Source organism: Dasypus novemcinctus, chromosome 30 (genome assembly GCF_030445035.2).
Source record: "Dasypus novemcinctus isolate mDasNov1 chromosome 30, mDasNov1.1.hap2, whole genome shotgun sequence".
NCBI lineage: Eukaryota > Metazoa > Chordata > Mammalia > Cingulata > Dasypodidae > Dasypus > Dasypus novemcinctus.
The window spans coordinates 18,009,063-18,023,364 of record NC_080702.1 but is presented as its reverse complement, the minus strand read 5'-3'; the positions used below and the strand labels follow the sequence as shown (position 1 = coordinate 18,023,364).

General features: G+C 36.3%; 1 protein-coding gene across 1 annotated transcript; it reads left to right on the top strand.

Moving 5' to 3' along the window:
• The first annotated feature begins 11,533 nt into the window (after positions 1-11,533).
• Positions 11,534-12,439, top strand: LOC101442467 (olfactory receptor 2T11-like). Its single transcript, XM_004460174.2, has one exon. The coding sequence runs from the start codon at positions 11,534-11,536 to the stop codon at positions 12,437-12,439; it is 906 nt and encodes a 301-aa protein (XP_004460231.2).
• The last annotated feature ends 1,863 nt before the right edge of the window (positions 12,440-14,302 follow it).

Here is a 14,302-nt window from a genome sequence, read left to right as displayed (position 1 = left end):
TCATTGTTTTCACCCAGGACAAATAATGAGATGATGATGGAAAATGACCATACCAAGAAACTGAAAGTGCCTAAAACTTCAAGCAAGATAGCTTCATCCATCAGTCCTATGGGATCAAAGCTCCTTCTCAATTAGAGATGAAGTGGATATCACCCTTCCAGAATCCTCAGGATTGTGGAATGAACTATGGACTAAAGTAAATTTACTGGTATTCTACTATATACTTCTCTTTCTAGCAATGGAAGAAATTATTTTATTGATGAAGAAGCTGTGACCAGTGGGGGTTCTGTGGGCAGGGAAGGGAAAAACAGGTATAATATGGGGCATTTTCAGGACTTGGGCATTGTCCCGAATGACCCTGCTTTTAGAGATGTCCCATTATACATCCTGACATAACCTACAGAATTGGGTGGGAGAGAGTGTCAACTACAATGTAAACTATAATCCATGGTTAGTAATAATAGTCCTAAATATGTTCATGAATTGCCATGAGTAGACTGCACTAATGAATGTTGTTGCTAATTTTGGAAAATGTTGGAAGTGTGGGGAGAGGGGAATTGTGAGAATCCCCTATATTTTTCTTTGACATTTATGTAATCTAAGTATCTTTAAAAAGTATAAATATAAAAAATATTTAAAAAATTAAAATGGGGATAGTGTGAACGTGGCAGAGAGGTTTGAGAAGTAGGGCTTAGCTCTTATGAAAACAAGAGAGAAAAAGCCACAGGCTGCCTTGGGGACCTGCTCTGGGGTACAGCAAACCAGAAAACTGTTCCACAACTCCCATAGGAGTGAAGATCAGAGACGAGAAGACACAACAAATAAACATGTGTTATTAAACTTCTCGGCTGTGGGTACGTGCTTCTCTTCCCCACTCCTGAGATACTAAGTGACGATAAAACACCTAGTGAATTGCATATACCAGAACAGAGTAGAGATCTACCTCCAAGGGAAGGTGCTCTGTGTCATGTAGGAGGGTACTGGACAGATAAGGAAGCAGGAAAATCATGGGTTGCTTACCTTTGTGACTGGAAGCAGCACATAAACCCAGCTCTCAGGGACGATAGACTAGGTGGAGTCTCTGACCCCCTGCTCCAAACTGGAGTGTGAAGCCAGATTCCCTGTGAGGAAGCTGGGTCTGGGAGGGTGGAGAGTGATTTATCTGCAGTGAGTTTAGCCAGCTGTGTCTCCCTTGACTGTAGGAAGGGATGGTGAATCTACAGGGATAGAGAGGGATCTCTTCAGACAGGAGGTCATCCCCAGTCACCTAGGCAAAGAGAAATTACATCAGAGAGGAGGCAGAGACACTCATCTGATCATCACCACTCCAACAGACTGCAGGAACTCTAACCTCCATGAGGGAAAAAGGACTGATAGACTGCTGAAAGGCTTATTCACCTAGGGAAGTAGAATAGCTCAGTGAAAGAATTCCTGCCTACTATATATGAGGTCACTGTAACTATTTCTGACTCTTCCATGAGAGTGATCCACCAAGTTACCAGGCATCTACCTATAACTTTATGACAGAGAATATATATAGACATTTTCTTAGCATTTTTATTGGTTCTCTTATTTTTCAAAAAAACTCCCCATTTTTAACTTTACCTATTTTTTACTTTTTTAATAGTTTTTTGAAGATAATAGATCACAAAAATTGTTAAATTAAAAAATGTAAGAGGTTCCCATATACCCCACACTCAACACTCTACTCATCCCACAACAACTTCTTTCATCATTGTGGCACATTCATTGCATTTGGTGAATACATTTTGGAACACTGCTACACTCCATGGATGATAGTTTACATTGTAGTAAACCACATTGCTTCTGGTTTATCCTGCTGATAAAGTAACTATCTTGAAATGAATGGAATTGATGACAATGCAATGGGATGCAGAAAAACTGGTACTGAGAGGAAAATTCATAGCTAAAAATATAATTATTAAAAAAAAGAAAGAGAAAAAATAAAAAAATCTAACAGCATCCCGGGAGGACTTAGAAAGACACAATGCAAATCCTGCTTAAACTCGTCAAAAAAAATAGAAGTAGAGGGAATATTGCAGAACTCATTCTATGATGTTAATATCATGCTAATACCAAAGCTAACCAAAGATGCCAAAAAAAGGGACAACAATAGATCAATCTCCCTAATGAACCTAGATGCAAAAATCCTCAACAAAATTCTTCCTAAACATATTGAAAAACACTTCAAACAAATTATGATAAAAACACTACAAAAGCTAGGGACAGAAGGAAACTTCCTCCACATAAAAAAAGGATATATATGAAAAAACCCATAGCTAACATCACATTCATGGTGAAATACTAAAAACTTTACTTCTAAGTCTGGAAGCAAGAAATGTATGCACACTTTCACTGCTTCTATTTAACATAGTGTTAGAAGTACTTGCTCAGGCACTCAGGCAAGAAACAGTTATTAAAGGCATCCAAATTGGAAAGGAGGAAGTAAAAATTTCACTATTTGCAGATGACATGATCCTAAACATAAAAAGCACTGAGAAATCGACAACAAAGTTTCTAATGCTTATAAGTGAGTTACTAGATAGAAGATCCACATACAAAAAATTCAGTGGAATTTCTGTACACCAATATTGAACAATCTATGGAAGAAATCAAGAAAAGAATTACATTCATAATAACTAGAAAGAATGAAATAACTAGGAATAAATTTAACTAAAGATGTAAATGGCTTATATGCAGAAAAATACATTACACCTTTAAAGAAAATGAAAAAGGACTTAAATAAATGGAAGAATATTCCCTGTTCATGGATAAGAAGACTAAACATCATTTAGATGTTTACCTTACCCAAACTGATCTACAGATTTATTGCAATCCCGGTAACATTTGTTACTGACTTGGAAAAATTAACTACGAAATTTATTTGAAAGAGCAAGAGGCCTAAATAGCCAAAGAAAAATTGAAAAAGAAATATGAAAATGGAAGAAGCCATGCCATTAAAACATACTATAAAGATACAGGGGTCAAAACTGCATGGTTTTGGCAGAAGGATAGTCATACTGACCAAAAGAACCAAACTGAGTTATGATATAGATCCTCGCATAAACTGTCATCTGATATTTGAAAAGACAACCTCGCATGCTCAACTGGAAGAGAATGGCCTCTTCAATAAATGGTGCTTGGAGAACTGGATATCCTTATCCAAAAGAATGATAGAGGAACACCACCTTACACCTTTTAAAAAATTAACTTAGAATGGATCAAAGATCTAAATATAGGAGCCAAAACCATAAAGATCTTGGAGGTTAATTCAGGGAGGCATCTCCAGCATCTTGTAATAGGATATGGTTTCATGAACTTCACATCAAACCATGAATAATGAAAGAAAAAATAAATAAATGGGACCTCCTCAAAGTTAAATGATTTTGCACCTCAAAGAGTTTATCAAGAAAGTAAAATGGAAGTCTACCCAATGGGAGAAAATATTTGGTAACCAAATATCTGATAGGAGTCTAATATCCAGGATATATGAAGAAATCCTGCACCTTGAAATTAAAAAGACAATCCACTTCTTAATAAATGGTCAGGTGATCTGTATAGACACTTCTCCAAAGAAGAAATATAAATGACTAAAAATCACATGAAAAGATATTCAACATCACTAGCTATTAGGGAAATGCGAATTAAAACTGCAATGAGATATCATATTACATGCATTAGACTGGTAGCTATTAAATAAAAACAGAGAACTACAAGTGTCGGAGAGGATATGAAAGAAAAGGAATATTCATGCACACCTGGTGGGAATATAGAATGGTGTATGCTTTGTTGAGGACAGTTTGGTGGTTCCTCAAAAACTGAGTATAGAGAAGCAGATTTTGCTCAACTGATAGAGCCTCTGACTACACATTAGAGGTTCAGTGTTCAAAAAGGACACAAAGGAGTGAGCCCTGCAAGGAGAGCTGCGCAGTGTGAAAAAAGTGCAGCGTGCCCAGGAATGCTGTCACACACATCGAGAGCTGATGCAGCAAAATGACACAAATAAGGAGACACAGATACCCAGTGCCACTGACAGAATGCAAGCAGACACAGAAGAACACACAGAATGGACACAGAGATCAGACAATGACAGAGGGCAGATGGAGAAAATAAATCTGCAAAAAGAAAAACAGTTATAGATCTGCCATGTTATCCAGCAATTCCACAGCTGGCTATAAACCCAAAAGTATTGACATGAACAGGTATATGGACACCAAAGCTTGTAGTGACATTATTCACTAACCACAAAAGTTGGAAACAATCAAAATGCCCTTAATCACATGAATGGATAAACAAAATACGGTATATACATACAAAGGAATATTACTCAGCTGTAAGAAGGAATACAATGTAATAGATGGTGTAACAAGATGGGATAACATGGATGACTCTTGAGGACCTTACGTAGAATGAAGAAAGCCAGGCATTGAAGTACAAGTATTACATAACCTCATTGATATGAATTAAGCAGATTAAGTAAACTAACAGAGCTAGAGTCTGGAAGATAGGTTTACAGGAAATTTAAAGGGAAGAGAAAGTTGTGAGTCAATGCTCATACAGATGAAATCTATGCTAAACTGGAATCTTTGTGGAGTGAAGTGACATGATCTGGGTGTAGTAATAATATTGGGTTAGGCAGTTCAGGTTTGATAGGGGTTTAGGGTGAGGAGGGTGGATTGGGCTGTCCATGGAACTAGGGAAGGGGTGGGGGAGGGAGCATGTGAACACTGGGTATTGGCAGGTACATGGTTGAACATACAATGCTGGGAAAGCTCTTTTGACAGTATGATAAGGAAGGGTTACTGGTTTAGGCTTAAAAGAGGGGCATTTGGGACAGTGCACCCATGAAGCAGTATTCTAAGGAGTGTGTGAGTGATCATTTTGTCATAATGTGATGTATAAGTGGGTGGAGATCTACATAATGATTGGGAAGGAGTTGGACTCCCTTCCTGGGGAGGACAGCTATGTTCTCAAATGGAGAAGCAGGAATCTCTCCTGAGCATGGGTGGTGCCTAATAGGGGAGGACTGACTAGTGTGTCAAGCCCACAGTGTTGTTGTAAGTAACTATGAATGTCGATCTTCAAGGAGTGAAGCCTGGTGGTCACCATGGGCCCCAAGGAGAGAGGGAGGGAGGACTAGAATAGATGGAACAGGGGTTATTTTGGGGGTGATGGAAGTGTTCTACATGATCTTACAATTATGGATACAGGCTATGTTAAATTTCATCAAAAGTTTATAAAAGTGTATTGTATTAGTCAGTAAAAGATGTGCTGATGCAAAATACCAGAAACTGATTGTTTTTTATAAAGGGTATTTACTTGGGGTAGGAGCTTACAGATACCAGTTCATAAAACATAATTTACTTCCCTCACCAGAGTGTATTTCCACGTGTTGGAACAAGATGGCTGCCAACATCTGCAAGGGCTCTGGCTTCCTGGATTCCTCTCTTCCCAGGGCTTGCTTCTTTCCAGGCTCAGCATTCCTCTCTTCCTAGAAATTGTTTCACTTTCCTCTGTGTACTTACTTCCCAGAGCTCCATGTTAAGAGTTCAGCATCAAAGTCCAACATCAAAACTCCAAAGTGAAGAACCCCTCCAACTCTGTCCTTTGCCATGCTTTTATCAATGAGTCCCCACTCACCAAGGGTCAGAGACTCAATACCTTACTGGCACAATAGTAATCTAATATAATCTAATACAATTTAATATGCCCAGAGGAAAAGACTGTTTTACAAATATAAGCCCATATTTCTTTTTGAAATTCCTCAATAATGTCAAACTGCTACATGTAGCATCCAAAATGTAAGCCATAATGTAAACCATTGACCATGGTTAGTAAATATGCTCCAATATTTGTATATCAGCTGTAACGAATGTATCAACCAAATATAAAAAAATATTATTAACTTAGGAAGGGGGAAAAGGGGAAGAATGTTGAGTAAATGAGATTACCCTCTATTCTATATGTAACTTTACAGTAACTTAAAACTTCTTTGAAGAAAAAATGAAGCAAAGTAAGACACTGGGGAAATAGATGGAAGGAATTTCATTCTACATACAAAACAAGAGGTCTTATGGTGACAAATGACAAAATGTCAAAAAATTAAAAATATTAATTATATTTTAATGTCCTAAATTCTAAATTTTATTTTTTGTTTATTTAAATTTTTTTGTATTTTATTTCTTACATTTAAAACTACCATTATTATTTCATTTTCTCTTAATTGTATTTGGCTATTTTATTCACTTCATTTTTGAAGAAGTTTTGAATCACAGAAGGTTTACAATGGTGGCATGGGAAGACCATGCAAGTGTGTTCCCAGTGATGGTACCCATGTAAGGTAGTTCACCTGGGCATGCATATAAGGCATATAAACATGTTCAAATATTCAAGGAACATTGCCACAGTAAGTGGCGATTCATGTAATAACCAAAAGAATATCAAATCCCCATCCTGGGGAGCTCTGCCACATTCTCTAATGGAACAGCAACAATTCCCCAAGTAAGGAGACAATGACTAGTGCAGGAGGATGGTCATTTGAAGGGCCCTTGAAACTGATGACTATGCTTATGAGGCTTTGTTCTTGAAATTGAAACTAGCCTAGTGTTGCAGGATGCCTAAGAGTTACCTACTGGGAGCCACCTTTTGGTTCAAAATTGGCCTTTCCCTAAGACAAACTCAGCATAGAAATGCAATAACTTCCCTCCAGTGTAGGACATGTTACCAAGGGATGAGTCTCCCTGGCACTTAGGCATTGCTACCAAGTGCCAACAAAAATGCAGCTAAAAAAAAAAGACCTTGACCCAAAGGGGGAAAGGGTTAAGACGATGAAGTTTACATGGCTAAGGAACTTCTAAGTGAGTTGGAAGGTCATTCCAAAGGTAACACTTATGTACCCTCAGTGGGTTCTCATTGACTGCCAAAGTAGATTCTACCAAAAATAGTGGCCACCTGAGGGTTCTGGAAACATCCAGACATTATGCTAAAGGGAGATAGTGCAGGAATTTGGTCTCTTGCCACTGACCCTACTTTAAAGTTTATGCTCCCCAATGAGACAGAGTTGGACTCATTTGCAGTGTCTCTACACATGGCTTTTCTATCCTTGTATTTGAACTTATATTTAGTACAAATTTGGTAGATGTATGCCCAAGAGTTTTAAATATTTGGGCTGTCAATTTGCTGACTGGGCCCTGAATGTATACAGAGTTCCAAAACCTACAATCCAGTCCATTGGTCTCAAACAGGACAACTAACAAGGAGGAGATGATGGATAATCAACACACAAAGAACTGAGAGTGTCTACACCTGTGAGCAAGAGTCCAATTCATAGGCTGTATGGGATTGAAGCCCTCCTCAATTAAAGGTGGAGTGGGTATCACCACCCAAGAACCTCAGGATTGGGGAATGAACTATTGACTAAAGTAGACTTACTAGTATTCTACTATTGACTTATTTTGATTCCAGCAATGGAAGAGATTTCACTGATTTTGGAGGCAGTGGCCACTGGAGGTTCTGAGTGTAGAGAGAGGAAAAAACAATGTGATTACAGAGGCATTTTTGAGACTTGGGAATCATCCCGAATGACATTACAACGACAGATACAGGCCAGTATATATATCGCCATAACTTACTGAATTGAATGTAATCGAGACTTAGTGGCAATGATCTAGAATGTGTTTATCAATTGCAATGAATGTTCCACATTAATGACAGATGTTGGTAATGTGGGAAAATTTGGAAGGTGTGAGAAGCAGGGCATATGGGAATCCCCTATATATTCTCTGTAATATTTATGTAATTTAAGTATTTTCTTAAAAATAAAAAAAATGAAAATTTAAAAGCAAAAGAAAAAAATAAAGGTATGAATATGGGAAATAGGGGATTACTGGATTATGTATTTTGATATAAAGGTGCAGGTACACATTTGGTGAATGGTGTAAGGCAAGTGTGCTCTATGATAGTTAAGGGTAAATACTAAGAAGAAAGCATTAAGATACACTGAGGCTAAGTAAGGAATCCCCTGCTTAGGGTAGAACACTAGCTTCTATTGGGCAAGCAGGAAGCAAAATATGGCAATGGTTGTGTGTTCTTTCAAAATTCAAAGTTTTGAGGGAAGAGAAACTAATGAATGATAAGTATTAATTTCTTAGTTTAATGTGAGGCAACATCACTTTAGCTTACTGTAATAAATCTTAGAGAAATAAACACAGGATAAGTTATATTAAGAGCTACTGGACCCAAAGGATACAAGTTAATTGAATAAAATAAAGCATATTAAATAGGAGAGAAAATTTTCAGAGTAGACAACCCGAACCTCACCAAATATTGAAATACCTGCTGATGAGACTGTGCAAATTATTATTTTTCCTTCTAAAAATTATGTTTAAAGAAGTTTCTGGTAATCAGTTTAATTTCTCCTATGGGAGAAAACTCTCCCATAAGAATTTCAAGGCTCAGAGACAAAACTTTCCCATGGGTAATTTTGCTATCACATATCTCATGGATATTGTTCATTTGTTTCTAGTCATAATATAAATATTGCAATGAATTCTCATTTTGTAGCATCATAGCAGGTAAGGTCAATAGGCTGCATTAAGCCTGGGACTATTAGAATACCACACTGACCAAACCAGAATGTGCTCTTTAGACCTTTGAGACAGACTGCATTGCTGGCATTGTGAAGTTAATAATCACTGAACTTTGCATTTTTTAATAGGGATCATGAAAATATGATGCTGCATCGTGTGAAGCACTAGGAAATGTTGCAGATAGTTCAGATGACCTCATCAATAAAAAGAAACAAATGTGAGTTTACAATGAAAATTAACCAAAAATTTTACAATGAAAATTAACCAAAAATACCAAACAGCTAAAATGTAGTGAATTTCTTGTATATTGCTTCTTGTATTTTGAAAAAAGGGCACAAAATTGTTATAACTCTTTCTCTTTCGAAAAAGTAATTGACTCTTAAATCTGTGCTATATTCAAGGATAAACACAGTATTCTAAATGATAGCTCTATACTCTGCTCCTTTATCTATGAAGATTAAGATTCTTGCAGTTATATAATTGAAACAATTTATGTAAATAGACTAATGTTATCTTGCATTATGATTACAAAACTAACTATGTACAAATCACCACATTATTATTAGTTGTGAGATTCTTTGACCCTTGGCCCATATATATTAATTCAAATATTTTCTAAATGGAGAAGAGGGTAGCATAGTAGAGTGAGGGAGCATTGAGTTTATTTTGAGTGATATAATTATTACCACACAGAAAATAGATGGGAAAGCATTCTATTTCAATTGGCTTATTTGAGAAAGTGCCCAACATTGGTCGTGAGGCTGATTATAGCATCAATAGGCATTAAGATCACCAAGCACCTGAGATGCTGAATGGAGGAACTGTGTTGTGAAACAAGGCTGCCTAATGGAGAATGTAAACCAGCCTCTTTCTTCTCTGCTAAGCACACAGATTCACCTGGCATCACTTCCATAGAAAACAAGAATAAACATAATCAGACATTTTCAAAAGTCTGGAGCATCCATACTAGCCTTCTGTAAGACATCTTGTATTTTCACATATTTGGAACCCCCTGACTCATATTCATAGGGCTTCTCTGCAAGAAATAAAGTCCTCTTAAGGACCCTATAGTAATATGGAAATTCAATTAGTAAAAATAATTTAATTCTACTTCAGAAAAACATACTGAAGAAGGAAATGAATTAATGATCTTCAGTTTGGTTTAATTTCATAGGGCAAACAATATTAAAGTCTAACAATAATAAGATTACATATTAAAAAGACTTAAGTTAGTTTCTGCCATTTGAAAATGACCTTGCACATTTTTAATGACATGTAAAGGGATAGATTAAGGAAGTTTCATTTTAATGATAGCATGTTATATATACATGTACATATATTTTAAAATATGATACAAATAATAATGCACACAAGAGAAATGGCTGTATCTCGGTGCTACCCTAGGTAATTATATGATTTTATTGTACTAAATTATACTTAACCCAAATTTTCTGATTTTGAAGTGCATAATTCAGTAGTGTAAACTCACAGTGTTGTGCAACCATCACTCTATCCATTTCCAGAACTTTTTCATCATATTTTCTTTGGTGTTTTTATGTGTTCTCATAGTATTGTACTTTTATAAAAATATACTTAAAAATTTGCAAATTAAGAAAAATAATGGGTGTAAGAATACAGTATAAAATAGATATGAAAAAGATATTATATATTAATCAGATGAATATAAATTAATTAAGATTATTCAATAAATGGACTGAGATATATGTAAGAGATCAATCCATATAACTGTCTGATTCTTAAGACTTCTCCTTTATCATCTAGAATGCCAGGCTAAAGGTCATACTAATATGTCTGTGTGTATAAATCAGAGCCAAGTACCTACAGGTGAAATATCAGGGACAATCTCATCTCTTATGTACTTTAATGTGGGTGAATGTTCTGCACATTAACCAGTGTGGATTTGAGCAGCAAACCCTGCATATGCAGATGTAGAGTCATTGGTTAGTGATCAATCAGCTTAAGAATTTGATAGGTACAGCATCGATGAACAATTTAAACCAGTGAAGGATTTGAGAAGAGTTTCAAGGAAACTCATTCCAGACACACCAGCAAAGCCTGGAATGTGAAAGGTGAACAAAATATTAATATTGAACTCTAATTAAAGTCTGTTTCAGTGATGAATTGTGAATAAAAGTTAGCATTAGTGAGGGAGCTCATATCAGGTTTTAAGGTAAAACAATATATACAACCATTCACACACATGCATTTTCTGGGTAAAATATGCTCACCTACATATACTGTATATTAGATCACAGTAGATGCTATAATTAAAAAGAAAAAACACCAAAATTCAGTGGCTTAATCACATAAAATTTAATTTCTGCTCAAATAACAACCTAATGTGAGCTAGATATCTATACTTTTTCTACAATGAGATTTCACCACGTTCAGCATTTGTCTATCAAACTTAGTAGTGATTGGAGTGACAAAACACACCTCCCCTTACATTGCTTTCAATAGTGTTAAGTTAAATAACATGTCTTTGCCCGGTAGCTGAAGAAAGAATCAGTTTGAGAGTTTAAAAAGAAAGCATTAGTCTCTATTCAATGTGCAATCATCAATAACGAAGGGATTTAGAACACTAGAATAAATCATATAAGATTAATAGAGAGTTTACAGTAAACGGCATCCCTTTGGCAAACAAAAATGATGACCCTTACAGTTTATATGATCTTTTGTGCTTTCACTCTGCAGTAAAGTTATGAAGGTAACTGATTATCACTAAATTTGAGAATTCCTAATAATACACTGAAATGACGTGCCTAATGAAAGTTTTGATTCTTATTTAAAGAAAAAGAAATTAAATGAAGCAATAAATCATTATGGATGTTTATTTTTACCTAATTCCTTTCAGTTCAAACCACAGGCTTAAATTAATGATGGGAAAGAATGAGACAGCAGGCATGGATTTTATCCTCCTGGGACTCTTTGCCACCATGAAGCATGCTGACATCTTCATTGGTGTGTTCATCCTCATCTACCTTGCTGCTCTCACTGGGAATTCCACCCTTATTTTCCTCATTCTGGTGAATTCCCAGCTCCACACACCCATGTACTTCCTTCTCAGCCAGCTGTCCCTCATTGACTTGCTCTTCATCTCCACCACAGTCCCCAAGATGATCCTGGACTTTTTCTCAGGGAAGAAAAACATCTCAAACATAGCCTGTGGGGTGCAGATGTTTTTCTCTCTGATGCTGGGGGGAGCTGAGTGCATCCTTCTGACTCTAATGGCCTGTGATCGCTATGTGGCCATCTGTCATCCCCTGAGATATGCAGTCATCATGCATCAGAAGGTCTGCCAGAAGGTGGTCATGGCACCCTGGCTTGGGGATACACTAGATGCTGTAGTACAGACTATCTACACCATGCACTTACCTAAATGTGGCCACAAGGAGATAGATCATTTTATCTGCAAAGTTATGGCTGTCTTGAGTTTCTCCTGTCAGGATACCTCTACATATAAATTGACAATTCTTGTGACAGGCATTGTGTTGCTCCTTATTCCTTTGGTCATCATCTTTTCCTCCTACACTATCATCTTTATCACTGTCTTTCGCATGAATTCCCCTAAGGGGAGGAACAAAGCACTGACCACATGCTCCTCACACCTAATGGTTGTGGTGCTCTTTTATGGCTCATCCATCTTCACCTACATGACTCCTGGTTCCTCACACAGCCCTGCTCAGGAAAAGACTGTATCAGTGTTAGTTTCAATCATCACACCTGCATTGAATCCCTTTATTTATAGCCTGAGAAACAAGGATGTTTTGGGGGCATTTAAAAAGATAATGGAAAGGTGTTTCTTTTAAATGTAAAACTCCCAATATTTTTGTTTCACAACATCTAATGAATATTGGGTAATGTTTGAAAAGTCAATAAATACTTGTCTATACTTGACTCCTCCATCCTGTGGACCCTGGGATAGTAGAGTATGGATTAGAGAGGACTTACTGATATTCTACTATGGAACTATTGTGATTAGCAATGGAAGAAATTGTAGCATTAACGTGGAGAAAGTGGCTACAGTAGCTGCTGAGGGTAGGGGGAGGGAAGAAGATATATGATGTGGGGGAATTTTCAGGACTTGGAGGTGTCCCAGGTGGAACTGCAGGGACAGATGCTGGACATTGTATGTTCTGCCATGGCCCACTGGGTAGACTGGGGGAGAGTGTAAACTACAATGTAAACCATTATCCATGTGGTGTAGCAGTGCTCCAAAATGTATTCACCAAATGCAATGAATGTCCCATAATGATGAAAGAGGTTATTGATGTGGGAGGAGTGGGGTGGAGGGGTTGGGGGGATATGGGGCCCCATATTTTTTTAATGTAACATTTAAAAAAATAAAGAGACAAAAAAATAAATATTTGTCATCTTTCTGTTATATGTGCATAAATATTTGTAGTCATTTATTTGATTTGGTTTGGTTTGTGGTCTATACAAATTTCACAGAAGATTTAGTAAGTGAAATTAATTCTCAAAATCTTTTGTAAGAACTGAGTTTTAAAATATGTACCTCGTTTAATTGTTTTTAAACATTCATCAAATATATGTTCCCTGAATTAAAAACACATCTGTGCTGGTGGAATGTATTTTCAGTTGTTTTATCTGCCCAGTGTATGTAAATTTCAAATGGGCATGAAAAAATTACTTTACAAAAGATTAATAAACATCCTAACTTGTCAATTAGACTGTAAATATGTTATGTAAAATAAAAGCTTCTGCCCATTAATTTTTGCTTTAGAAACTGTACAATATAAAAAATATTAAATAAATGTTTAATTTCAGCATGCATTAATATCAGGAACTAACAGTCAAATTAAAAAATGGAAACTAAGGGACCAGTAATGTATTGTTAAATAGATTATGATTACTAAAACATAAAACTTATTTAGGCAGATATCAGAATGCTAATGTTATTATGTTGGAAGAAATAAGCAGATTAATCAGACCACTAATTTTGATTGACAGCATGAACTATTTGCATGAGATGATCCTACATTATGGAAGTTCATTTTACTGTTCCTTTACTTTTCTCAGCGCTTCCTATTTGCCTGCACTGCTTGCTGTCACAGAGCCCTTCTTTCTGGGAATGTAACACCCTTTCCTTCAGGGAATTCCTTCCCATGTCTATGTGGCACTAGTTTAGCAATCAAAAACACTGTACAACCTCTCACTCAAACAATTGCATCTAAATCAGGTATGGAAACCATGAGCCTAAATCCCATGAGAGCAGTGCTGAGTTTAACTGCCCTAGCTCAGAACCAAAAAAATTACCTTGGTCATACAAGCAGTCAATAAATGTTTGTTAACTGAATGGCAGATCCTGTTCAAATTATAATGAGAAAAAGAAAACATGCATTGCACTCTAAGCCTACACATTAACTCCATTAAATCTGTCTTCAAAGTGAAGTTTATGGTTGTATTGATTATAGCAGAGAAAAATTGGAAATAAATTGAATACCTATCAGAAAAATGATGTCCACAACAATTCCTTGTTCCATTATTTAGAAATTAAAAATAACACATTAGAGCTCTGCCATTATGCAAGATTTCCATGAGATTTATTGTGTGATTAAGCAAAGGAAAATAATGTTTATAATACCATACATTTTTTCGTGGCTAAATAGACCAAACAAAACCTCAAGCAATACGGAAAAAGTGATTTCACA

Excerpts from the sequence above, each read along its gene's own strand:
- LOC101442467 (XM_004460174.2), top strand. The coding sequence starts at position 11,534 with ATGGATTTTATCCTCCTGGGACTCTTTGCCACCATGAAGCATGCTGAC.